We start from the raw sequence: 25,149 nt of genomic DNA, 5'->3' as shown, positions 1-25,149 counted from the left end.
CATTATTTCTTTCGGAACAAAGAAACAGGTGTTTTAGAGTACCCCAAATACTTGTATTCTGTCCTTTCATATCAGATGACTTCACTTAAGCCATTTAAGGTTCAGTTCCATGGCATTTCACATTTGGACTTTCAAACATTAAACCCAAAAATAGATTTGCGACTTGATTGCCATCCAGAGCAGGTTGTTACTATTTTGGGGGAGGACTGGACTTTGCCACATGTGGCCAGCATACAAACAGATCTAATTAGCAAAGGCCATTTGTTACATAGAAGAAAAGGATGGCTTGCTTTGGGGGTATTAACTGAAGGAAGCAGTTTTAATCCAGTGGTTTGTTAGCTTTAATAAAAACAAAACTCCAGAACAACTTACTTAGACCAACCTGAAATTTGAAATATACACAAAGTCTACGTTGTTAGAAATTTTATTCTTGTATATTTTTTCTATTGGAGCTTCATGTTATAAAGAACCTGATATATGTAATGGAACCCTATTGGATAGATTGATGTGAGAATTGTTACTATTGATAGAATTCTTCTGTTATTTTAGCTAATCATAATCTAAGAGTCTTGGAAGACTCTTTTAGTGTTTTATAAATACAATAAACTTCTGAAAGGAGAAGAATGTTTTGAGGTACATAGATAACTCTTTTATATGATAAAATGTATTCTTTTTCCATTTTGTTCCTTTAAAATAAAAACTGTAATTTGGTAACAACAGAAAAAAAATCTTTTTAAAAAAATCCAAGGTTGAGAGGCAGAATATCTGGGCCTAAATTCAAACAGTACATTCATTCAGATAAAATGTTTAAGGACCTTGACATCAAGATGTAGAACTGTCAGCTAAGTGGAAAGAATGAAAACCAGCCTAAAGCTATTCACCTATCTTAGAGGCTTCTGAAAAACAGTATAACTCTGGTGCCTGGGTGGCTCAGTTGGTTAAGCATCCGACCCTAGACTTCGGCTTGGGCCATGATTTCGTGGTTCCTGGGATCGAGCCCTTCGTTGGGCTCTATGCTGACAGTGCAGAGCCTGCTTGAGATTCTGTCTGCCCCTCCCTCCCATGCATGCATGCTCGCTCTTGCTCTGTCTCTTTCTCAAAATAAATAAACATTTTTTTATATAAAATTAAAAATAGAATTTAAGATTCTCTCTCTCCCTCTCCCTTCCCCCACTCATGTGCACTCTCACTCTCTCAAAAAAGAAAAACAGTATAACTCTATTAAATAGCTTTCTAATTAATATGATAAAAGTAAAAATACTACTTTTTTAACGAATTTCATATAAGAATTATCAAACAGGAGCGCCTGGGTGCTCAGTCAGTAAAGCCTCTGACCTCGGCTCAGGCCATGATCTCATGGTTCATGAGTTTGAGCCCTGCATCGGTCTCTGTGCTGACAGCTCAGAGCCTGGAGCTTGCTTCAGATTTTCTGTCTCCCTCTCTCTCTGCCCCTCCCCTGCTCAGGCTCTATCTCTCTCTCTTTCTCTCAAAAGTAAATAAATGTTTTAAAAAATTAAAAAAGAAAAAGAATTATCAAACAAGCAATTAGCTACTTATTGTTAAAGGGACACCATATACCACCAGAACAGTATATTGTGTATGATTAGTTCATAACAGCAAACCTTTCTAATTTGGGTGATTCACTTCCAAACAAAGCTCAGAATGATGTTCTGCCAACAAAATGCACATTTCTGAGTTGTCAGCCTCTGTTAGCATTTGTCACTATTACCTAAATACAAATACAGTTAATAATTCAATTGCTCCATCCTTTTATGTAACAAATATTTATTGAGTGCCTTCGATATGTCAAAAACTGTTGTAAATGCTGGGGAAATAGAAGTGACAGGAAAGACAAGTTACCTGCCCTTAAGGAACTTACATGCTAGAGACAGTAAACAAAGAATATAATTTGAATGAGACAAGTGCTACGGAAATGAATAGGGTAATAAACTACAAAGTAACTTGTAGAGGTGAGGAGGGCTGCTTTAGATGGAGAGAACCTCTCTGAGGCAATGATATTAAGATTAGCTTTGAATTATAAGACAGAGCTAATCACAAAATGATTAGGAGAAAAAGCATCCCAAGCAGAGGGAATGTCAGAGCAAAGGCCTCGAAGAGAGAACTTGGCAAGTTGATGGAACAGAATGAAGCCCAGTATGGTTGGAGCAAAGCGAGGAAGGGGGAAAAAAGTGGAAAAAATAAGTGGGGGCTGCATGACATAGGGTCTTATAGGCCCTGGTTAAGAGGGGTTTTAAATTTTAAATGTCATAGGGAACTGTTGAAGAGCTTAGCATGTAAGTGACATGAACTGAATTAGTTATTAAAGATCACCTTGTATGAGAATGGATTTTTTTTTTTTTTTTTTTTGAGAACAGGTTTTTAAAGGCAAAAATAGAAGCAGGGAGACTACTTAGGAGTCAGTTTTAATAGTCGATGTAAGGAGTGAAAGAGGTTTGGATAGGAGGCTGGGAGAGAAACTCAATGGACTTACTTAATGGAGTAGATTGATGGGACAAGGTAAAAGAGAAGTCAAGAATAACTCTCAGGTTTTGGGGGGAATCAAGTTGTTAAGTTGCAGATGCCTATTAGATAACCAAGATGAAATGTTAGATACCAAATTGGGAGTCAACAGGGTTTTGGTAATATTTAAAGCTACAGGATATAAGATATATAAGATCACTTAGGGAGAGAACATAGAAAGAGAAAAGAAGAGAGTCCAGGACTGAGCATTGAGTGGAAGACGTGGAGCCAGAAATAGACACTGAGGAGGAGACAAAAAGGTAGAAGGAAAACCAGGAGAGCATGGTGTCATAAAGACCAAGAAGTAAGTGGTAACCCAAGTCTAGTCTTCTGAAGAGGTAAAGCTGAAAACAGTGAAGAATCCATCAGATTTGGCAACATGAAGAAGGTCTTTGGGGACCTATTCCCCAGTTTCAGTGAGCTTGGAAACCTAATTAGTGAGGGTTACGGGATATAAGGTAAAATAGAGATAACAAATGTATATAACACTTTTAAAAATTTTTTTCATGAAGGTGTCAGAGAAATGTAGATGGTAGCTAGGAGAGAGTGTGGGCTCAAGGGTAAGAGAGCTAGAGCATTCCTAATGAGATTAGAATCTGATAAGAATTATTCTAAAGAGGCACGCCTGGGTGGCTCAGTCAGTGAAGCGGCCGACTTTGGTTCAGGTCATGATCTCATGGTCCGTGAGTTTGAGCCCCGCGTCAGGCTCTGTGCTGACAGCTCAGAGCCTGGAGCTGCTTCGGATTCTTTGTGTCTCCCTCTCTCTCTGCCCCTTCCCTGCTCGCACTCCGTCTCTCTCTCTGTCAAAAATAAATAAACATTAAAAAAAAAAAAAAGAATTATCCTAAGCAAAGAAAAGTAGAAAATACAGAAGAGAAAGAGGAAGAGCTGAAATGAAGCCTATAGGGAATCCAGAGCATAAGCAGAGGAGCCTTTGGAAGCAGAGGTACTTTTTTTCTTCTTAACAGTTTTGATGGTGAGAATATGGGGCCAGCTTATCTGATTGCTTGTATTTTCTCAGGAAAACATGATGTCAGGTGATCAGCTGAGGTTGGGTAAAAAGAAAATACTGTGAAACTCAACTTGCAGGATAGGAATAAAATTTACTAGGGAAATGTAAGTAGGACTTCAAGCCAAATTGAGTGCCCATTAGAGTTTTGTGGTCATTAATTTAAAATAGAGTCCATGAGGGGTGCCTGGGTGGCTCAGTGGGTTAAGCATCCAACTTCAGCTCAGGTCATGATCTCACGGTTTGTGAGTTCGAGCCCCACGTCCGGCTCTGTGCTGACAGCTCAGAGCCTGGAGCCTGCTTCGGATTCTGTGTGTGTCTCTCTCTCTGCCCCTCCCCCTGCCCTACTCATGCTCTGTCTCTCCCAAAAATAAATAAGCATTAAAAAAAAATTTTTTTAATAAAATAAAATAGAGCCCATGAGCCCAGTGGTTTTCTCCAGCAACTTTTGGCTATACTAGATTAAATGATAAGGCTACCCAGAAGCATATGGCCAACTAGTCTTTGACAAAGCAGGAAGGAATATCCAGTGGAATAAAGACAGTCTCTTCAGCAAGTGGTGCTGGGAAAACTGGACAGCGACATGCAGAAGAATGAACCTAGGCCACTTTCTTACACCATACACAAAAATAAACTCAAAATGGATGAAAGACCTAAGTGTAAGACAGGAAGCCATCAAAATCCTTGAGGAGAAAACAGGCAAAAACCTCTTTGATCTTGGCAGCAGCAACTTCTTACTCAACACATCTCCAGAGGAAAGGGAAACAAAAGCAAAAATGAACTATTGGGACTTCATCAAAATAAAAAGCTTCTGAACAGCAAAGGAACAATCAGCAAAACTAAAAGGCAACTTACAGAATGGGAGAAGATATTTGCAAATGACATATTGTATAAAGGGTTAATATCCAAAATCTATAAAGAACTTCTCAAACTCAACACCCAAAAACCAAATAATCCAATGAAGAAGTGGGTAAAAGACATGAATAGAAAAAAAAAAAAAAAAAAAAAAACATGAATAGACACTTCTCCAAAGAAGACCATGAAAAAATGCTCAACATCACTCATCATCAGGGAAATACAAATCAAAACCACAATGACATACCACCTCACACGTGTCAGAATGGCTAACGTTAACAACTCAGGCAACAACAGATGTTGGTGAGGATGCAGAGAAAGAGGATCTCTTTTGCATTGCTGGTAGAAATGTAAGCTGGTGCAGCCACTCTAGAAAACAGTATGGAGGTTCCTCAAAAAATTAAAAATAGAACCACCCTATGACCCAGCAATTGCACTATAGGTATTTATCCAAGGGATACAGGTGTGCTGTTTCAAAGGGACACATGCACCCCCATGTTTATAGCAGCACTATCAACAATAGCCAAAGTATGGAAAGAGCCCAAATGTCCATCGATGGATGCATGGATAAAGAAGATGTGATACACACACACACACACACACAATGGAGGATTACTCGGCAATCAAAAAGAATGAAATCTTGCCATTTGCAACTACATGGATGGAACTAGAGGGTATTATGCTAAGCGAAATTAGTCAGAGAAAGACAAATAACATATGACTTCTCTCATATGAGGACTTTAAGACACAGAACAGATGAACATAATGGAAGGGAAGCAAAAACAGTATAAAAACAGGGAGGGGGACAAAACAGAAGAGACTCATAAATATGGAGAACAAGCAGAGGGTTACTGGAGGGGTTGTGGGAGGGGGAATGGGCTAAATGGGTGGGGGGCATTAGGGAATCTACTCCTGAAATCATTGTTGCACTATATGCTAACTAATTTGGATGTAAATTTAAAAAATAAAGTTTAAATGAATAAATGAGGATAAGGGTGATAGCTGGGCCCAACCAGGATTTGGGGAACTGAAAACAGAAGGAGGTTATTGGATGGTGAATAAAGTATTGTTGAGTGGATTGGAGGTCTTGATGACGTCAAAGAATTATTATAGTTGAAGTATTAGTATAAGTGAATTAGAAGTTAAGGAGGTAATTATTGGAGAAACAGATCTTGGATTCAAGATTTCACAGTGCACATACTTGTAGTGAAAAAGTTTGTGTTATAATCATGGATGTTGGATCACTTCTCGGCCTTTTGGTTAAGATCAAGTGTATAATCATGGATGTTGGTAATGTGGGATGGAAGAACAGATCATCCTGGATGAGGAGACCAGGATAGAAGATGAGTAATCCACATTGATGTGAAAGTCACTGAAAATCCTGAAAGGAGCAACAGTGAAAAGGAGGACAATAAATCAGAGCTAAAGTCTTTAGGGAATAAGAGAGTGACCAAGAAAAGAGGTCAGGAGAAAACACTGCAACTGCATCATGAGCCTCTAGGTTAATGGAAACATTGAAGAAGGCAGGGAAGTTGGTTACACAACAACAGAGGAGGGCGCAGAAGATCCCTATGTCACTTTCTGGCCCCGCTTAACAGAAGGAAGACTACAGAGGCCTTAAAAAGACCTACTGAAGGGGCGCCTGAGTGGCTCAGTCGGTTAAGCATCCAACTCGGCTCAGGTCATGATCTCACGGTTTGTGAGTTCGAGCCCCGCATCAGGCTCTGGGCTGACAGCTCAGAGCCTGGAGCCCGCTTCAGATTCTGTGTTTCCCTCTGTCTGCCCCTCCGCTGATTGCACTCTGTCTCTTGCATTGTCTCAAAAACAAATTAAAAAAAAAAAAAAGACCTACTGAACAATTCCATGTAGATATATTGTGCAAGTACACAAACACCTATAAACAAGGATAGTTACCAAAACATTATTTGTAATAACTTAAGGAAAAAAAAAAAAAAAAAAAAAAAAAAAACAAGGGGCGCCTGGATGGCTCAAGTCAGTTAAGTGTTGGAATTTAGCTCAGGTGTTGATCTTGCAGTTCGTGAGTTCGAGCCCGCATCAGGCTCTCTGCTGTCACAGAGCCCGCTTCTGATCTTCTGTCCCCCTCTCTCTCTGCCCCTCTCCTACTCACTCGCTCTCTCTCAACAATAATAAACATTTAAAAATGAAAAACAGAAACAAGCTAAATATCCATCAGTAGAGGACTTGTTACCTAAATTGTAGTACAGTGCTATGTGTTCTTCTTAAAAAATGGTGTAACTCTTCTTGGGGTAATACAAAAACTTTCTAAGATACATTGGATAGAAAAACAAGATGCTATAATATCCCTTTTGTGTAGAAAAACATATCTAAGCATAAATGTGATTATATACGTATGTGTATATAAACAAGTCTGCTTGGCTACAGGCATGCATAATATGTATGTAATATATATGCAAGCACATATATGCTTATATATACAGTAAATATTTCTTGAAGAATTAAGAAGAAAATGTTAATAGTGGTTACCTCTGGATGTTGAGACAGTAGTTAGATGTATACATACCTATCTTTCCCATTAGATATTGCATTAGGTATCATAATCTTGAAGTAAAAACTATGTTTTATTAATATTGGGTTTTTCACAATATTTAACACAGTGCTTTACAAATAGGTGTCCAATAGATGTTGTCAAATTTCTTATGTAGGCATTTAAAACAGTTGAAATGACAAGATTTACAGTTGGAAAGTTTAAACTAAAGGATAAAATTGGTTGATGTTTCCAGAAAATTGAGATTTTTACAGTTTGCCATCAACTGTCCACAGTATTTTGCCTCCACTTGGCCTCATTCTCAGTTGTAGCCACTGTCTTGGATCATCACATTGAGAAGAGTCATTGATTTTAGTCATCTTTATGTAAGTTAAGTCTCATCATGATAGAGCTCCTTGGTTTTGTTGTTATTAGAAAGTATCAAAGGAGATGTGGCAAGAATACAACTTTTTTTTTTTTTGCAAAACCAGGAACGCTTGTAGAAATGTTTTAGCCCTTAGCTATTAAACTCATGGTTTACCTGTTTGGCAGTATAGCCATATCTACAAATTGAGTTTTGATCTTTCTTCTGCAGATGGGACTCCCACATAGCCTATTTAACAGGCTCATTTTTCTTTCTCACTCCAGAATTGCTTCTTGTCCCTGATAAAAACAAGCAACTTAAACATTTGGTGAGAAAATGGAGCTATCTGGTCATGCATTCCATAGTCAATTCAAAACGGAAGTACTTTTTCACGTTTACACAAATTTAGTAGAATCTTGTTGTAGCAGTTTATTTTTATTTCTATAAAGGCAGCAGTCCTTTAACATTGGCCTTTTTTCCAGTAAATTCTCATAAGATCTTTACTATCTGTAAGTGTATTCAAAAAATTAAATTTTAGCCATAAACACAGTGGTCCACAAAGTAGATAAAATATTGCCTCTTAAAAGTTTAAGTTTTTCTACTCAGCTTATTCATGTATGGAAGTAATGATTTCCAGAAATACTATATGTGAGAATTTTTTGTTTATTTTTCTAATAAAATAAGGTGTAAATTGGTTGAGTTCTCAAGGTATCCTTGTATATCTATATACAGCATGAACTGACTGCTGTTTATTCTAATGTTTGTTGCCTGCATTAATTAATGCTTTTGGTTGCTATGGTGAATTACAGAGCACAGCAAAATGTGTACAAAGAATTGAACCTGTGTATTCCACTTAGCTCTAACCATCATATAAAAATGATTTGTCGTGTATTTTACTGTTGGCCCCATCAGAACATCTACTTTTAAAATTCACCAGGGAAAGGAATGAAAATGAAAAATGTCAGGGATTTTTTTTTTTCCCGTTGATGTTCCTCCTTAAGCCAGTTTGAATAAGTAGTAGGAGGCTCAGGAAAACATTTATTAATGTTTTCATAACCAAATGTGACATAGTCATCTTTGTTAAGTACACAATTAAGTCAGACTGTAAGAGTCTATCCCTGTATCTAAGTTTTGTCCTTATGTTAATATAACCTACACCCACAGGTACTGTCTGTGACATTTCTTCCCTCTCCAGTAACACGAAAATACTTTGGCACCCTGAAATTGTCAGGCTAAAGGGTGGAATTCTCAGACTCTACTCGGAGTCTGCTTGAGTTTATTCCTTCCCAGTTCTCGCCTTTCTTTTCCATAAGAGACAGATGTACTCTTGAGGTAAATAGAGGGAAGCTATAGAAAATCAACAAATATTTTCCAGGATGATCCTCATTAGTCTGCCCAGCTGCTTTTTAAATTGACTTATCAGATCAGAAGCTCAAAACAGAAGTGTTCCTGTCTGGTTCTTCTCCCTGCAAGGGAGAAACTTCCTTCCCTTTTTCTTAATGAAATAATCTGTGCAATTCATGAGTATTTACTCAAGATAAACTGCATAACAGGTCTAGAGTTGTCCCTCAATGTAAAGAGTCTCACTGTAAAAAAATATTCATTTTTTTGAGAATGGAATTTCATTTCAGCTTTGAGAATTTTATTACTTCTCTGAACAGTGTAACTGCTTTTTTACCCATTTTCCACCTAGGCTGACCTCAGATGGTTACAACATAGACCAAACAATTGACAGAATGTCTTCTGTCTCTTTGATGGCACATTCTTCCAACACTGGATTTTTTTCCTCCACAGAACTAATTCTTCACTTCCTTTAATGAATATTAAACCAGTAATGACTGTATTTGGGAAGCCATTATTATCTCAGCTCATTGGTACTTCTTGAATCAATATAGTGGGAAGAATTAAAAACTTATATCCTTCATAGTTTAGTGTTAAAAAGAAATTGCGTATATCCATGAGAGTAATGCTATGATAAAGGTTACAGAGATTCCTGTCCATATTTAAAATTATAGCCAACTGTAGCTTATTTGATCCCCTTAAGAAATCGATTTGTCCAACTCTTGATTTCGGCTCATGTCATGATCTCACAGTTCATGAGATTGACCCCCTCATCGGGCTCTCCGCTGACAGCATGGAGCCTGCTTGGGATTGTCTCTCTCCCTCTCTCTCTGTCCCTCCCCCGTGTATGTACATGTGTGTGCTCTCTCTCTCTCTCTCTCAAAATAATAAAACAAATTAAAGAAAAAAATCTTTCCTAAAGATCTGACAAGAACTAAACTTGAGTTTTAGCTGTTCATGTTCCCCTTCTGTAGAAGTATTAGTCAGAACTGAAACAGCTGATGTCAGTTGGAGAAAAAGAAGAGAACCTGTATTTTGCCTGAATATTCAGTCCCCAAATAATTAAGAGCTAATCATATTTGGTGAAAAAATATTACTATCATAATCATACAGCATTTATTAAGCAAATGACCTTTCTCTGCAAGAAAAAGCTGGCCAGTAACTGGAGGCAAGGACTTGACGGAAAAAACCTTGATGGTATAGAGAATTTTAGTGATTCAGGTAATGCTTTCCTGCAAGTTTACAAAGAACCTCTTTCCCTACAGCCTAAAGCACTAGATTAATACTGGATTAATAACTTAGCCTAAAGGCTGGTATCTACTTCTTTGTGATACTAGAGGAAATAACACAAATTATAGCTTAGTGCCACTACAAATTCATTATTTCTAAACTCACTTGGGCCTTCCAGGACACTCAAACTATTTTAAAAAATTCTTTTGACGTTTATTCATTTTTTGAGAGAGAGAGAGGGGAGGGGTAGAGTGCGAGATGGAGGCACAGAATCCAAATCTGTCAGCAGAGCCAGATAGGGGGCTTGAACTCATGAACCGAGAGATCATGACCTGAACCAAAGTCAGATGCTCAGCCGACTGAGCCAACCAAACTTTTAAAAGTGTCTTTTAAACATGAAAGATACTCAAACTTTTATGTACCCTTGATTCTCTCTCTTTGTCTCATTCTCCACATCAGTTTTGAATGTTTTCCATTCTCTACAAATTACCTAATCCACCCCAGAGCTCAGGAGTGTTTCCTAGAGAAAAAAGTTGAATCTGTCAGACATTAACTCCCTCAGTGTCTAGCCCCCATTTTTATAAACTTATTTACATATCCCTACCTTTATGTCCTTCCTCCACTCTAACGGAAATACATCCTTTTTTCCTATTTGGAGCTAATCACTCTGTCAACACTCTTGTCTTAGACTCCTGTCATCTCCTGAGACCTTCCTATGTTGATTCCCTCCTTCTCTTTCCCTCCCTCCTATATTTTCAGCCTCTCCTTGTCTAACTACTTTCCCACAGACTATGAACATACTCGGGTTTCTCCTATTAAACAAGCAATAATTCTAAAGCCCTTGAGCCTGCATTCTTCTCTGTCTCCTTCCTTTCACCGCCAGCCTTCTTGAATGAAATCACTGTCTTCACTTCTTCAATCCATGCAGCCTGGGTTCTTACTCCAAAATAATATACTAAGACTTTTCTTACAAATGCACATCACAGCAGCATGCACCGCGGTCTCTTTCGACTAGTCCTCACCTTACTTACCCACTGTGCATTTGACACTGTTAACCATTTTGTTCTTCTTGAAAGTCACTTGTCCATTGGCCACTCCCTTCTGGTTCTCCTTCTACTTTTCTGATAGTTTCTCAGTTACCTTTGCTGGCTATTCATCTTGCTTAGCCTGTAGATGTTAAAGATTCCCCAAAGCTCTGTCTTTGGGTTCTCTTCTCATACTACACGACCTCCTTAGGTAGAACTCCTCGCTCCTGGATGAATCAGTCAGTTAAGCGTCCAGCTCTTTGTTACAGCTCAGGTCATGATCTTACAGTTCGTGGGATCGAGCCCCATGTCTGGCTCTGCGCTGACAGCGCAGGGCTTGCTTGGGATTGTCTCTCTCCCTCACTCTCTGCCCCTCCCCTGTCACACCCTCTATCCCTCTCTCTCTTTCTCTCCCTCTCTCTCAAAATAAATAAACTTTCTTCAAAAGTTAAAAAAAAAAAAAAAGAACTCCTCTATTCCCATGGCTTCAGCTGCCACCTGTATTCAGGGAAATCACTAGGCCTAAATGTCCAGATAGATGTTTAGTGGACGTCTCTGTTGGGATGCTCCACAGGTATCTCCAATACATGTTTTTGTCTTATTTTCAGTAAATCAGTCTTGCTTGCTTTGTCAAACCTAAACCACTATACCTAGTCACCAAAACCAGAAAACTTAAACGTATCATGTCCTCTCCCTTTATCCTCATCCTCCACATTTAATCATTGACCAAATTCTGAAGAGTCCTCATTTTTTGTGTCTTCTATATCCAGTCCCTCTCTACACTCCTGGTATTTCTTTAGTTCCATTTTTCACCATGTCTTTCTAGAAGTCTTACAATAGCCTTTTGTTTCCCAGTTTTTCCTACCTGCATCCCCCAGTCCATTCTCACACAACTGCCAAAATTGTCCTTCAAAAAAGCACATTTGATCAAGGTACCTGTTAAAACCCTTCAGTGACTCCCCCATGGCCTAGAAGACTCAAGGCCTTCCATGGTCTGGCCCATGCTTACTTCTCCCTCTCTTTCTGTCACTATGTCTCTAATTTATCTGCTTCATTCCAGCCATAACAGGGGAGTTAGGATGAATCCAGTTTTTGTCCTAAGCAACTGAAAGAATAGACTGGCTGTCAGCTAAGATGGGGAAAGCTATAGGTGAAACAAGCTTGGGGGAGGTTAGGAATTTGAACATTTGAGTTGAGAAATTTATTAAACATCCAAGTAGAAGTGTCAAGTAAATATATATTTAAGGCTGGCATTTAGGAAAGAGGTCTGTCTGGGCTGGAGACAGAGATTTGGGAGTCATCAGCAGAGAGATGTATTTAGAAACCATACAACTTGGGTGTGATCATCTAGGGATAATCAGTAGGCTCAGTAGAACTTTCTACAGTGATGGAAATGTGCTCTGTGCTGTCCTGTAAGGTAGTCATTAGCCACATGTGACTGTTGAGTACTTGAAATGTGACTAGTTCTGTTGAAGAACTAAATATTAATTGATTGATTGATTGATTTTTTAATGTTTTTATTTATTTTTGAGAGAGAGAGAGAGAGAGAGACCGAGCACGAGCAGAGGAGGGGCAGAGAGAGAGGGAAACACAGAATCCAAAGCAGGCTCCAGGCTCTGAGCTGTCCGCACAGATCCCAACGCAGGGTTCGAACTCACACTGTGAGATCACAACCTGAACTGAAGTCGGACGTTTAGCCAACTGAGCCTCTCAGGTGCCCCCGATTATTTTTTTAGAAAGAGAGAACAAGCAGGGGAGGAGTAGAGGGAGAGGGAAGAAGAGAATCTTAAGAAGCCTCCATGCTCAGCGCAGAGCCCCACACAGGGCTTGATTTCACAATTGTGAGATCATGATCTGAGCCGAAACCAAGAGTCAGATGCTTAACCAGCTGAGCCACCCAGGTGCTCCCTGACTATTTTATTTTATTTTATTTTAATTAATTTTTAAATGTTTATTTATTTTGAGAGAGCACGTGTGAGTGGGGGAGGGGCAGAGAGGGAGAGAGAGAATGCCAAGCAAGTTCCTTGCTGTCAGTGCAGAGCCCAATATGGAGCTCGATCTCACAAACCATGAGATCGTGACCTGAGCCAAAATCAAAGAGTCAGACACTTAACCCACAGATCCACCCAGGCACCCTTATTTTATTTTAATTAATTTAAATAGCCATATGTTGCTAGTGGTAACTACACTGGGCAAAGTAGATCTGGAGAGTAAGTGTAGATGAAGAAGAAAGGAGGACTAGTGACTGGGCTCTGGCATTCCACCATTAAGAGGTCAAGGAGATGAGGTGAAGCCATCGAGGAACACTGAAAAATAGCAACTAATGAAGTAAGAAGAAAACCAAGAATGTGATGCCCTGGAAACCAAGTGAAGAAAGTGTATTTAGGAGGAACAAGTGATCAACTTAGTCAACTTAGAAGGACTGGGCAGCCTGGGTGGCTCAGTCGGTTAAGTGTCCAACTCTTGATTTCAGCTCAGCTCGATCCCAGGTCGTGGGATCAAGCTCCATGTCAGGCTTTGCACTAAGCATGGAGCCTGCTTGAGATTCTCTTTCTTTTTCTTTCTCTCTCTCCCTCTGACCCTTTCCCCTGCTCACACACACTCTCTAAAATAAAATTAAAAAAAAAAAAAAGGATCAAAAGCCTTGATAATACATGGTGCTTGAAAGGTTGTGGAGAAATAGACACTTTGCTGAGTTGCTGGCGGAATGACATCTGTGGAGCAGCTTGGTGACATCTACCAAAGTTTAAAATGCACACTAAAGGGCGCCTGGGTGGCTCAATTGACAAAGCGTCTGACTCTTTGATTTGGGCTCGGGTCATGATCTCATGGTTTGTGGGACCGAGCCCCACGTTGGGCTCTGCACTGACAGCACGGAGCCTGCTTGGGATTCTCTCTCTTCTCCCTCTCTGCCCCTCCCCTGCTTGTGCTCGCTCTCTCTCCAAATAAATGAATAAGCTTTAAAAAATAATAACAAAATAAAATGCACACTAGATCCAAGATAAGGGCAAGGAGCAGAACAGTGCACATAGAATGCTTTTATTTATGTGTGTGTGCTATAAATATATATACATATATATGTAGTGTGTATATATATGTATGTGAATATGTATATGTGTGTATATTTGCATATATACCATAGATAATATCTATGAAAGAACACAGAAGATTCAAGTAGTAGTGTTTGCCTCTACACAAATTGAAGTGTGAGAGCACTGTGGCAGGGAGGAAACTCACTTTTTTTATAGTATTCCTTTTTGTGTTTTATACCATATGCAAACATTTATCTAGGTTAAAATAGCATATTTTAAAATAACAAAAACGATTATAGAATATATAATAGCAAGTAACTCCTAAAGCGTTGTAGTGCTAAGTACATCGTTTCAGGTAAGTAGACTTAAATGAAGTTTATTTTGTCTTAAAAAGTAAATTTAGTATTTAAAGGCATGATTTTAAGTTCCAAGTTCACACAGAAATGTCATGATTGACTCTCTACCTAATTAGTTGCAAAACAACTACCTTTTCATCATCTGGAGCCTCTTAGTGGGTGTCTCTGCAATTCAGATTCTCAGAACATTTTTAATTATGGTCATAATATCTGATTCTGTTTCCATGAAGTGCCATAAGAATAAATACTCTCTCAGCTAATTCCTTCATGGTGTTTTAGAAAGAGATGAACAGAAAGGAAATGTAGGTTTTCTTTTTCATGATTTATACATAAGCACATATGATTAAAGATGTTTCTGTTTAATTTTGTGCTATAACCTCCAAATGGATGCTTCTGCTTGATGTAGTTTTAAATAATGTGCAGTTAAGTCATTTAATAAAATTACTTGCCTACTAAAATTAAGTAATTGTATCTTCTTTTGATGGCATGAGAAAAAACAAGGCAAACTTTTAACAGTTTTGGAATGATATGGTCTCCTTCTTGTGAGTATCTACAGAAGGGACCAATAGGAGGTCCTTACTTTTTTTCCCCCCTCCCCACCGAGGTCCACTTAACTTTGTTATAAGCCATTCTGATAAAGGTTGGAACACGTAAAACTACACTGTGCTACCCACACAGTGGGTAAGTGAGGCAAGTGACTGAGTTGATGTGTCAGTATCTCCAGTATCAAAACCAGACGCAAGAGTTTTTCATTTGTTTGTTTTCAGGGTTTTTTTTTTTTTTTCTTGGTTTTTCAAAGGATTCAAGAACAAAGATTTTACAAAGAGGTAGATTTCCTAGAAGTGTCATTATTTATGTGTCCCAATCTCTTTTTACACTCAAAATACTAAATGTTTCTAGTTTCCATCTTATGGGAACATCCTAATATACCGGTACTTTCCAAAATACTTTAAGGTCCTTGGACAGAGGCCATTGTAATGACACTGTACTAAGTATTTGATAAAGGGCTTATATACGAAAGGAGTTGTGTAGTACAAGCATAAATTACTGCTATATTGATATCATGTCACAGTGAAGTACTCTGAAGCCTCTTGAATATAAAAGAATATTTCTACATTTGGTTCTAGCAAACACTATTGTGCTATTCTGAAATCCACAGCACAGAAATTATAAGACATCCGCTCATAAAACAGAAAGCAAATCACTATTCAGCATTTCCTGCTCTGTTTCCTGCCAATTTCAGATAATTAAAACTTTTTTTAAGCCTTTTATTCTATTCTGCTTTAATTCTGCTTCTTCCACCAAAAATGAAAGATTTAGAAATTAAAACTGTGCATATCATAGTAACAACAAATCTTTGCCTTTTTCCCCTCTTATCCTACGATACTGACTTTCCTTCATTATTGCAGACCTCAGGATATCGTTGTGTTTATAATTGGAGGAGCCACCTATGAAGAGGCTCTAACAGTTTATAACCTGAACCGTACCACTCCTGGAGTGAGGATTGTCCTGGGAGGAACCACAGTGCATAACACAAAAAGGTAAGGGAGAACATTCCATCCTACAACTCTGTTCCCCTTCCTAGAGAATAAAGCTTAAATTCCTTTTATGTAGGAAAGGTAAGGTCAATGTTGAGTAAACTGCTCTAGACCAAAATGCACCAGTTCATAGAGCAATTTAGACTTTGTGTGAAATGAAGGATCTATACTCCCATTAGGTTCATAAATCACTTAATTAGTTCAAGAGACCTAGAGTATAAGGACTAGCCTGTACTGTTAACACTTTATATTTCTTATGTTCAAAAAAGGAGAAATCTAATAGCCACAGACTGGCACTTTGAAAATACTAAAGCATAATCGTATTGAATTCCATGAGTTTTTCTATTTTGTTTATTAATTACATTTATTCAATAAGTAGTAAGAAGAATACAAAGATAAATAAGATACAGATCCTACTTCAAGGAAGTCATGGTCTGTTAGGAAAGATAGAACATGAAAAAAATAACAAAGTAAGTGCCTGGAGAGACAGACTAAAGAGCCATGGCTTCTCAGTGTGACTAAGAAAAATTAGCAAATATTTCATGGAGAAGATAGTGCATAAGCTGAGCCATGGGTGGAAAACGGACACGAAGAGGAAGAATACATTCTAGGCAGAGTTAACCACATGAACAAGTTACAGAAGCTGTAGGCAACATGCATAGGAAAAGAGCAAATAGTCAACCAGCTGGAATGTGCACCATAAGTGAAAACGTTGACTGAATGCTATAATTGTGAAAGGCCTTGAATTCCAGGCTGAGAATGAAAATGAAGAATCATTGAAAGTATTTAAGCAATAGAAATTACAAGAGAGTCACAGTATTTTAGGAAGATTAATTTGGAAACTAAGGGTAGGAGAGGCACCTGGGTGGCTCAGTCAAGTAAGCATCGACTTTTGATTTTGGCTCAGGTCATGATCTCACAGGTTTTGAAATCAAGCCCTACCTTGGGCTCATGCTAACAGGGCAGAGCCTACTTGGGATTCTCTCTACTGTCTCTCTGCCCCTCCTCCCCTCGTGCACACTCTCTCACTCTCTCTCTTAAATAAATAAACTTTAAAAAACAAAAAACTAAGAGTAGGAAAGATAGGAGGAGATGGAGAACCGTGGTGTGATAGTTGAATTTAACGATGGGGCACTGAGAGATCTATCCATGCTGAGCCAGGAACACATGGATACATCAGGAGTCATTTAGAGGTGTTTGTGTCCTTTTGTGTTTGTATTGCTGTTTGGCCTTTTAACATAACTTTTCCCCTTTATCATGGAAGTAATACGTATTTGTTCTGAAATTCTTTCATTTAGAAAATATAAAGAGGAAAAAAAAGCTTCTATAATCTAACCATTGTTACACTTGGATCTTTCCAGCACATTTTTTTTCTGAATCAAGTTTACTTATTTATTCTAAGAGAGAGAGAGAGAGAGAGAGAGAGAGAAAGCATGAGTGGGGGAAGGGCAGGCAGAGGGAAAGAATCCCAATGCAGGGCTTAAACTCACGAGATCATAACCTGAGCTGAAACCAAGAGTCGGATGCTTAACCAACTGAGCCACCCTGGTGAGACCTTTTTTTTTCTGAGCCTGATTTATGTGAGTGTATCAGCAGAAAGGGATATCTTATACATTCTGTTTTATGACCTGAATTTTGTAGTCTATGATGTATACATCTTTTAGTGTTAAGTATATAATCATTCATTCATTAAACAAATATTAATTGAAAGATAAGATTACCGGAGTTTGAATCCTGACTTTCCCTCTTACTGTTTAGGCAAATTACTTAACTGCTTTGTCAGTTTTCCAGAGTTTACTGGCCATTTATATAGCTCTTTTTGAATTGCTAGTTCATATTGGTTTTTTTTTAAGTTTTTTTTTTAAGTTTATTTAAGTTTATTTATTTATTGAGAGAGAGAGAGACAGCACATACAAGTGTGCACACACAGGTGTGGGAGGCAGAGAGAGTAGGAGAGAGAGAATCCCAAACTGGCTTCTCGCTATCAGTGCGGAGTCCAACGTGGGGCTCAAACTCATGAACTGTGTGATCATGACCTAAGCTGAAACCAAGAGTCAGATGCTTAACTGACTGAGCCACCCAGGCACTCCTTTTTTTTTTTTTTTTTTTAAGTTTATTTACTTGCCCAGTTCATATTCTTTGCCCATTTTACAATTTGGTTATTTTTTGCCAATGATTTTTATTAATTATATCTATATAATTAAGGATATTGACCATTTGTTACATACTTTAGCAAATCTTTTTTCTTGTTTGATGATCCGTTTTATAGTATTCACAGTATTTTGTATAAAAGTTTTTATTAAAAAGAGGTTAGAGTGGGAGAGAACCAAAGCATAAGAGACTGTTAAAAACTGAGAACAAACTGAGGGTTGATGGGGGGTAGGAGGGAGGGGAGGGTGGGTGATAGGTATTGAGGAGGGCACCTTTTGGGATGAGCACTGGGTGTTGTATGGAAACCAATTTGACAATAAAATTCATATATTAAAAAAAAAGTTTTTATTATATTTTATTTTTACTTTTATGTGGTCAAAACTACCATTGATTTCTGCCTTTGGTGCCATTCTTAGTTCTTTCCCAGCCAAAATTATGTAAATGCTAACCTCTATTTTTTCCATTTTTAGGACTTGCATTTAAAGTTATAGCTTTATAATCCATCAAAATTTTATTTTGTAGTAAATTGTGAGGTAGTTTCCTTTTATAATTTATAGAAATACATACTTGCATACTTCATTACATACAGAGAAGTGTATGAATGATAAGCAGACAGCTCAATGAAATATGACAAAGTGAATACAACTATGTCACTACTACCCAAACCAAGTCGTAGAATGTTACCAGCATCTCCAGAAGTCTCCCTTATGCCTCATGTCCCCTCCTTGTCACAACTCTCACAAAGTAATCACTATTTTGACTTCTGTCACCACAGATTAGTTTTACCTGCCCTTAAAAGATATTTGTTGAATGAATGAAGAAACAGGTTAAAAGTAATCTATTTCTGCCTTTCTCACAAATAATACAAGGATCTTGGAATAATTGGAAGGATCTCTGATCAGCTTCCTCCCAACTGACAAGCTATCATAGTTAGCATTTTGGTTCCATCTTGTTTTTATAATTATGATTAATTTGGTTAATCATCATCATTATTTTTCAGTTGTCATTATGTATTTGCTTCCCCTGCCCCCCAACACTGGCTTTTTCACTCTGCTCCTTCTTTCTAATCCAATTTTCTTCTTATTAAAAACATCCTTGGGGCACCTGGGTGGCTCAGTCGGTTAAGCATCCGACTCTGGCTCAGGTCATGATCTCACTGCTCTTGGGTTTGAGCCCTGCGTCAAACTGTGCTGACAGCTCAGAGCCTGGAGCCTGCTTCAGAGTCTGTCTCCCCTGCTTACGCTCTCTCTCTCTCTCTCAAATATAAAATTAAAAAAATTTTTAAAAATCCTTTAGTAGTTCTTTTAGCTACTAGTCAATTTGATTTTTTTTATAAAAATATCTTAGTTTATTAAGTTTAGAAATCCAGGTTGATAATTTACTGTCAGCACTTAAAAGTCAGAAGAAATGGAATATTATTTTTAATTGTTGCTGTTAAGTCTCCTTTCAATATAATTATTTTTTGGGGTTGTAGGCAATATATTCTTCTCTGATTCTTTTAAGATTGTCTTTGATATACTTGTTTCAGTATTATGTATCTGAATGTGAATTTATATTTATAGTAGTTGGCATGAAAACTCATGTTTGGCAAAATTATTGGAAAATTTCTAGTCATTATTTCTTTTAACATTGCTGCTTTTCCGTTTCCTCTGTTCCATCCTTCTGGAACTCCTATGAGATATGTTTTGTCTCTTAACCTTTCATTTATATTATCAATTCATATCTCTCTGTGCTGCAGATCTGTGTAATTTTTCAGATCAGTATTCCATTTCAATAATTCTCTCTTCATCTGTGTCTAATCTGTGTTTATTTTAATTTGTCCATTCACGTTTTAACTTCAAAGGTTATAGTTTTATGTCTATAAGTTCTTTTTGCTTCTTTTTCAAATTTTCTTGATATTTTGTTAATTTCTTCTTCCCTCATGTTTTCAAATTCCTCATTTTTCTTTAATCACATTAATTCTATAACCTAAAATACTTTCTAGTTCCTGAGCAAATAATCTTTTATGTAAAAATAAGAAAGTGGGGCATTTTTGCAAAAGCTTTAGATTAGAGTCTTCCAACTAGCCAGATTTGGTATTTCCTCATCTGACCTAACAGTGTGCTAAGCAGTACACTGAATTATGTTTGAGCTAATAGCCTCAGCAATAGAAGGTTCATTAAAATCTTGAACAGGATTGTTTGCTGGCCCTAACCAATGAAACTTTTTTTTTAAATTTTTTTTTTTTAACGTTTATTTATTTTTGAGACAGAGAGAGACAGAGCATGAATGGGGGAGGGTCAGAGAGAGAGGGAGACACAGAATCTGAAACAGGCTCCAGGCTCTGAGCTGTCAGCATAGAGCCCGACACGGGGCTCGAACTCACGGACCGCAAGATCATGACCTGAGCCGAAGTCGGACGCTTAACCGACTGAGCCACCCAGGCACCCCACCAATGAAACTTTTTAAGAAGGAGGGAGTTACTATGGTAACTACCAACCTGGAAAAAAAGTTAATTAATGTTTGCAATACAAAAATTATCCAAAATCAGGTTTTTATCATTTACAAAATGATAAAATCATCAATCAGGTTTTTATCATATATATTTCATAAATATATAACCTCTAGTTAATAGATAGTGAAATTTATCATTATCAGTAAAAAGATAGTGGAATTTGTATTTTAGAGATCAATTATCATAAAGGCCTAAATAATCAAAAGCAACTTAGCTTCAGCTTTTAGTGGAAAGGCTCCATTTTCATGATGAACGTGGGCTACCTTGGGTATTGCTAAGCATGTTGCATAAGTCCACATCTCTTAATATATTTTGAAATCTTGGACTCTCAGTAAGTGGAAAGGTTAGGTTAATATTTTTTTTAATCAGTTTCATAACTGGATATAGTAGGGCTGCTGTGAGCTGGCAATAAAACCTTCATTTGGGGGAGAGTAAGTTTAATAATTTGTTTCTGTAAATTGTTGGGGTTTAATTTTTATGAAGGGGTATATTATGCAATTCCCCATGTAATATGGGGGTTATTTCTTAAGGAAGAGTCCAAAGAAATAAGTGACACACGGCATTGACCCCAAGAGTTCAACGGCACAGAAGTACTATTTTAAGAGATTGTAGTGATCAGGAGATAGTATACTTTTAGATGTGAGTGATGAATGCCCTCCTTTTATACTTGGAATCATGTAAGATGTGGTATGGGCTACCCCACAAGGCTATGGATTAATAGATGTCTCAATAAACAGGAAAGAAATCATGTCTCATAGCTGGGAGTGTGATGTGCTGACAGAGGAACTACTATCCCTCTAGAGTGGGAAATGCCTGTTGCAGGATATTTCTGGGATACAGGTCACTTGATTTCCCTGATCTCTTAAGTAAAACCTTAGATCAATAGAGGTTTATTCTGTAGTCAGATACCACCACTTACTAGTTTATGATTTGGGCCAAGATACTTAATGTAATGGTAAGTAGGTCAAAAATGATCTCCTGCATCCTAGAAAATTACATGTAACCTTATCTCTCATGTAGCAATTTTAATAATCTTCATCCTGGGATACCTTCTATTTCTAAAAGACATCAAGATTTTTTTAAACTTTTTTTTAACATTTATTGCTGAGAGAGAGAGACAGAGCACAAGCAGGGGAGGGGCAGATAGAGAGGGAGACACAGAATCTGAAGCAGGCTCCAGCTCTGAGCTGTCAGTACAGAGCCTGATGTGGGGCTTAAACCCACAAACCATGAGATCATGACCTGAGCTGAAGTCAGATGCTTAACTGACTGAGCCACCCAGGCGCCCTAAGACATCAAGATTTTAAATGGAGATATACATTAGTTGAATCTGAAATTCAACTTGCCATTCAAAGTTATAATTTACGGGTGCCTCCGTGGCTCAGTCAGTTAAGCGTACAGCCCTTGGTTTTGACCCAGGTTATAATCTCACAGTTCATGAGTTCAAGCCCTGCATTGGGCTCTGTGCTGACACTGCAGAGCCTGCTTGGGATTCTCTCTCTCTCCCTCTCCCTCTGCTTCTCTCTCTCTCAAAATAAATAAATAAACTCTGAAACACAAAAGTTTTTTTAAAAAGTTATAATTTTAAGTTGCACTTTCTCAAGTACCTTTATTTTTAATGGAGGTATAATTGATATATAACATTATATTAGCTTCAAGTATACAGCATGTACATTACAAAATGATCACCACAGTAAGTCTAGTTAACATCCATCAGCATATATAGTTACAAAAAATGTTTTTTCTTGTGACGGGAACATTTAAGGTTTACTCTCTTCACAACTTTCAAATATACAATGTAGTATTATTAACTAGAGTTTCCAGGCTTTACATTATATCTCCCTGACTTACTTATTTTATAAAATGAGTTTTGCACCTTTCAACTCCCTTCACCCATCTCACCCACCCCTCCACCCACTGCCTCTGGCAGCTACCAATCTTTTCTCTGTATCTGTGAGCTTAGTTTTGTTTTATTTTGTTTTGCTTTGTTTAGAGTCTACATATAAGTGAGATCATACAACATTTGTCTTTCTCTGTCTGGTTTATTTCACTTAGCATAATGCCCTCAAGATCCAGCTATATTTTCACAAATGGCAACTTTCCATTTTTTTTATGGCTATTATTTCATTGTATAGATATGCACCACATTTTCTTTATCCATCCATCTATGGATGGACCCTTAGGTTGTTTTCTTATCTTGGCTATTGAAAATAATTCTGCAGGGTGCCTAGATGTCTCAGTTGGTTAAGCATCTGACTCTTGATTTGGGCTCAGGTCATGATCTCATGGTTCATGAGATCGAGCCCCAAGCCCGGTTCTGTGCTGACAGCATGGAACCTGCTTGGAATTCTCTCTTTCCCTCTCTGTCTCTGCCTGCACACATGCTCTCTCTCTCAAAATAAATCAATATTTTTTTAAAAAAGAAAGTAATTCTCCAACGAACATGGGGGTGTGTATATCTTTTTGAGCTAGTGTTTTTGTTTTCTTTACATAAATACCCAGAAGTGGAATTGCTGGATCATATGGTAGTTCTAGTTTGAATTTTTTGAGGAACCTCCATATTCTATTCCATAGAGACTACAACAGTTTACATTCCCTCAACAGTACATAAGAATTCCCTTTTCTCCACATCCTTGCCAACACTGGTTATTTTTTGCCTTTTTGATAATAGCCATTCTAACAGGTGTGAGGTAATGGCTCATCGTGGTTTTGATTTGCATTTCCCTGATGACTACTGATGTTGAACATCTTTTCACATACCTGTTGGCCTTCAGTATGACTTCTTTGGAAATATGTTTATTCAAATCCTCTGCCCATTTTTTAATCAAATTATTTTTTTTTAATGTTTATTTTTGAGAGAGAGAATGAATGGGATAGGGGCAGAGAGAGAGGGAGGCACAGAATCCAAAGCAGGCTCAAGGCTCTGGGCTGTCAGCACAGAACCCAACATGGGCTTGAACCCATGAACCATGGATCATGACCTGAGCTGCAGTCAGATTGCTTAACCAACTGAGTCACCCAGGCACCCCTAATTGAATTGTTTGTTTGTTTTTTTCATTGAGTTATATGAGTTCTTTATGAATTTTGGATATTAACCCCTTACTGGATGTATGATTTGCAAATATTTTCTCCCATTCAGTAGGTTTTTCATTTTGTTGATGACTTCCTTTGCTGTATAGAAGCTTTTTTAGTTTGATGCAGTCTCACTTGTTTATTTTTTTTTCTTGCCTTTGCTTTTGGTATCAAATCCAAAAAATTATCATCAAGACCAATGTCAGGGAGCTTACTGCTTATGTTTTCTTCTAGGAGTTTTATGGTTTCAGATCTTTTTTTAATTTTTTTATTTTATTTTTTTTTTAGATAGAGTGCACATGCGTGTGTGCATGTGGGCAGGGGAGGAGCAGAAGGAGAGGAGAGAGAATCTTAAGCAGGCTCCACACCCAGCACAGAGCCAAATGCAGGGCTCCATCTCATGACTGAGGTCATGAGATCATGACCTGAGCCAAAATTAAGAGTCAGACACTGGGGCACCTGGGTGGTTCAGTCGGTTAAGTGTCCGACTTCAGCTCAAGTCATGATCTCACAGTTAGTGAGTTCAAGCCCCACATTGGGCTCTGTGCTGACAGTTCAGAGCCTGGAGCCTGTTTCGGATTCTGTGTCTCCCTCTCTCTCTGCCCCTCCCCAGCTCCTGCTCTGTCTTTCTCTGTCTCTCAAAAAATAAATAAATGTTAAAAAAAAAAAAAAAGGGTCGGACACTTAACCAACTGAGCCATCCTGGTGCCCCATGGCTTTAGATCTTATATTCATGTCTTTAATCCATTTTGAGTTTATTTTTGTGTGTGGTATAAGATAGTGGTCTAGTTTCATCCTTTTGCATGTGGCTGTCCAGTTTTCCCAACACCATTTACTGAAGAGACTATCCTTTCCCCGTTGTATATTCTTGCCTCCTTTGCCGTAAATTAATTGGCCATATACGCAAGAGTTTATTTCTGGACTCCCTGGTCTGTTCCATTGATCCGTTTGTGTTACTACCATACTATTTTGATTACTATAGCCTTGTAATATATTTTGAAATCAGGGAGCACATTGTCTCCAGCTCTTTTCTTTCCTAAGATTGCTTTGGTTATTCAAGGTCTTTTGTGGTTACAAATTTTTTTATTCTATTTCTATGAAAAATGTCATTGGAGTTTTGATGGGGATTGCATTAAATCTGTAGATTGCTTTGGGTAGTGTAGATATCTTAACAATATTAATTCTTTTAATCCATGAGTATGGAATATCTTTCCGTTTATTTATGTCTTCATTTTCTCTCATCAATGTCTTATAGTTTTCAATGTACAGGTCTTTTCACCTCCTTGCTTAAATTTATTCCTAGGTATTTTATTCTTTTTGATATAACTGTAAATGGGATTGTTTTTTTAATTTCTCTTTCTGATAGTTCATTATTAGTGAATAGATATGCAATAGATTTCTTTTTATTGATTTTGTAACCTACAACTTCACTGAATTATTCTAATATTTTTTTGGTAGAGTCTTTAGGTTTTCTGTAAATAATATCATGTCATCTGCAAAAAGTGACAGTTTTACTTCTGACTTTCCAATTTGAATGCCTTTTTTTTTTTTCTTGCTTAATTGTTCTGGCAGGGATTTCCAATACTATGTTGAATAAAAGTGGTGAAAGTGGACATCCTTGTCTTGTTCCTGATCTTAAAGGAAAAGCTTTTCAGC

At 37.7% G+C, this 25,149-nt stretch overlaps 1 protein-coding gene across 4 annotated transcripts in view; it reads left to right on the top strand.

The window, feature by feature from the left end:
• The window catches only part of VPS45 (vacuolar protein sorting 45 homolog), a 64,737-nt gene that overhangs the window by 23,269 nt on the left and 16,319 nt on the right, over window positions 1-25,149 (top strand). For all 4 annotated transcript variants that reach the window (XM_019432939.2, XM_019432940.2, XM_019432942.2 and 1 more), the window contains exon 14: window positions 15,648-15,779. In XM_019432939.2, the coding sequence (XP_019288484.1) occupies window positions 15,648-15,779 (132 nt within the window). The remainder of the gene's footprint in view (window positions 1-15,647; window positions 15,780-25,149) is intronic.

This window comes from Panthera pardus, unplaced genomic scaffold (assembly GCF_024362965.1).
Source record: "Panthera pardus isolate Hobbes unplaced genomic scaffold, ASM2436296v1 HiC_scaffold_11, whole genome shotgun sequence".
In the NCBI taxonomy this organism is placed as follows: domain Eukaryota; kingdom Metazoa; phylum Chordata; class Mammalia; order Carnivora; family Felidae; genus Panthera; species Panthera pardus.
Note: the sequence above shows the minus strand (reverse complement) of the source record. Positions and strands in the feature narration are given on the sequence as shown.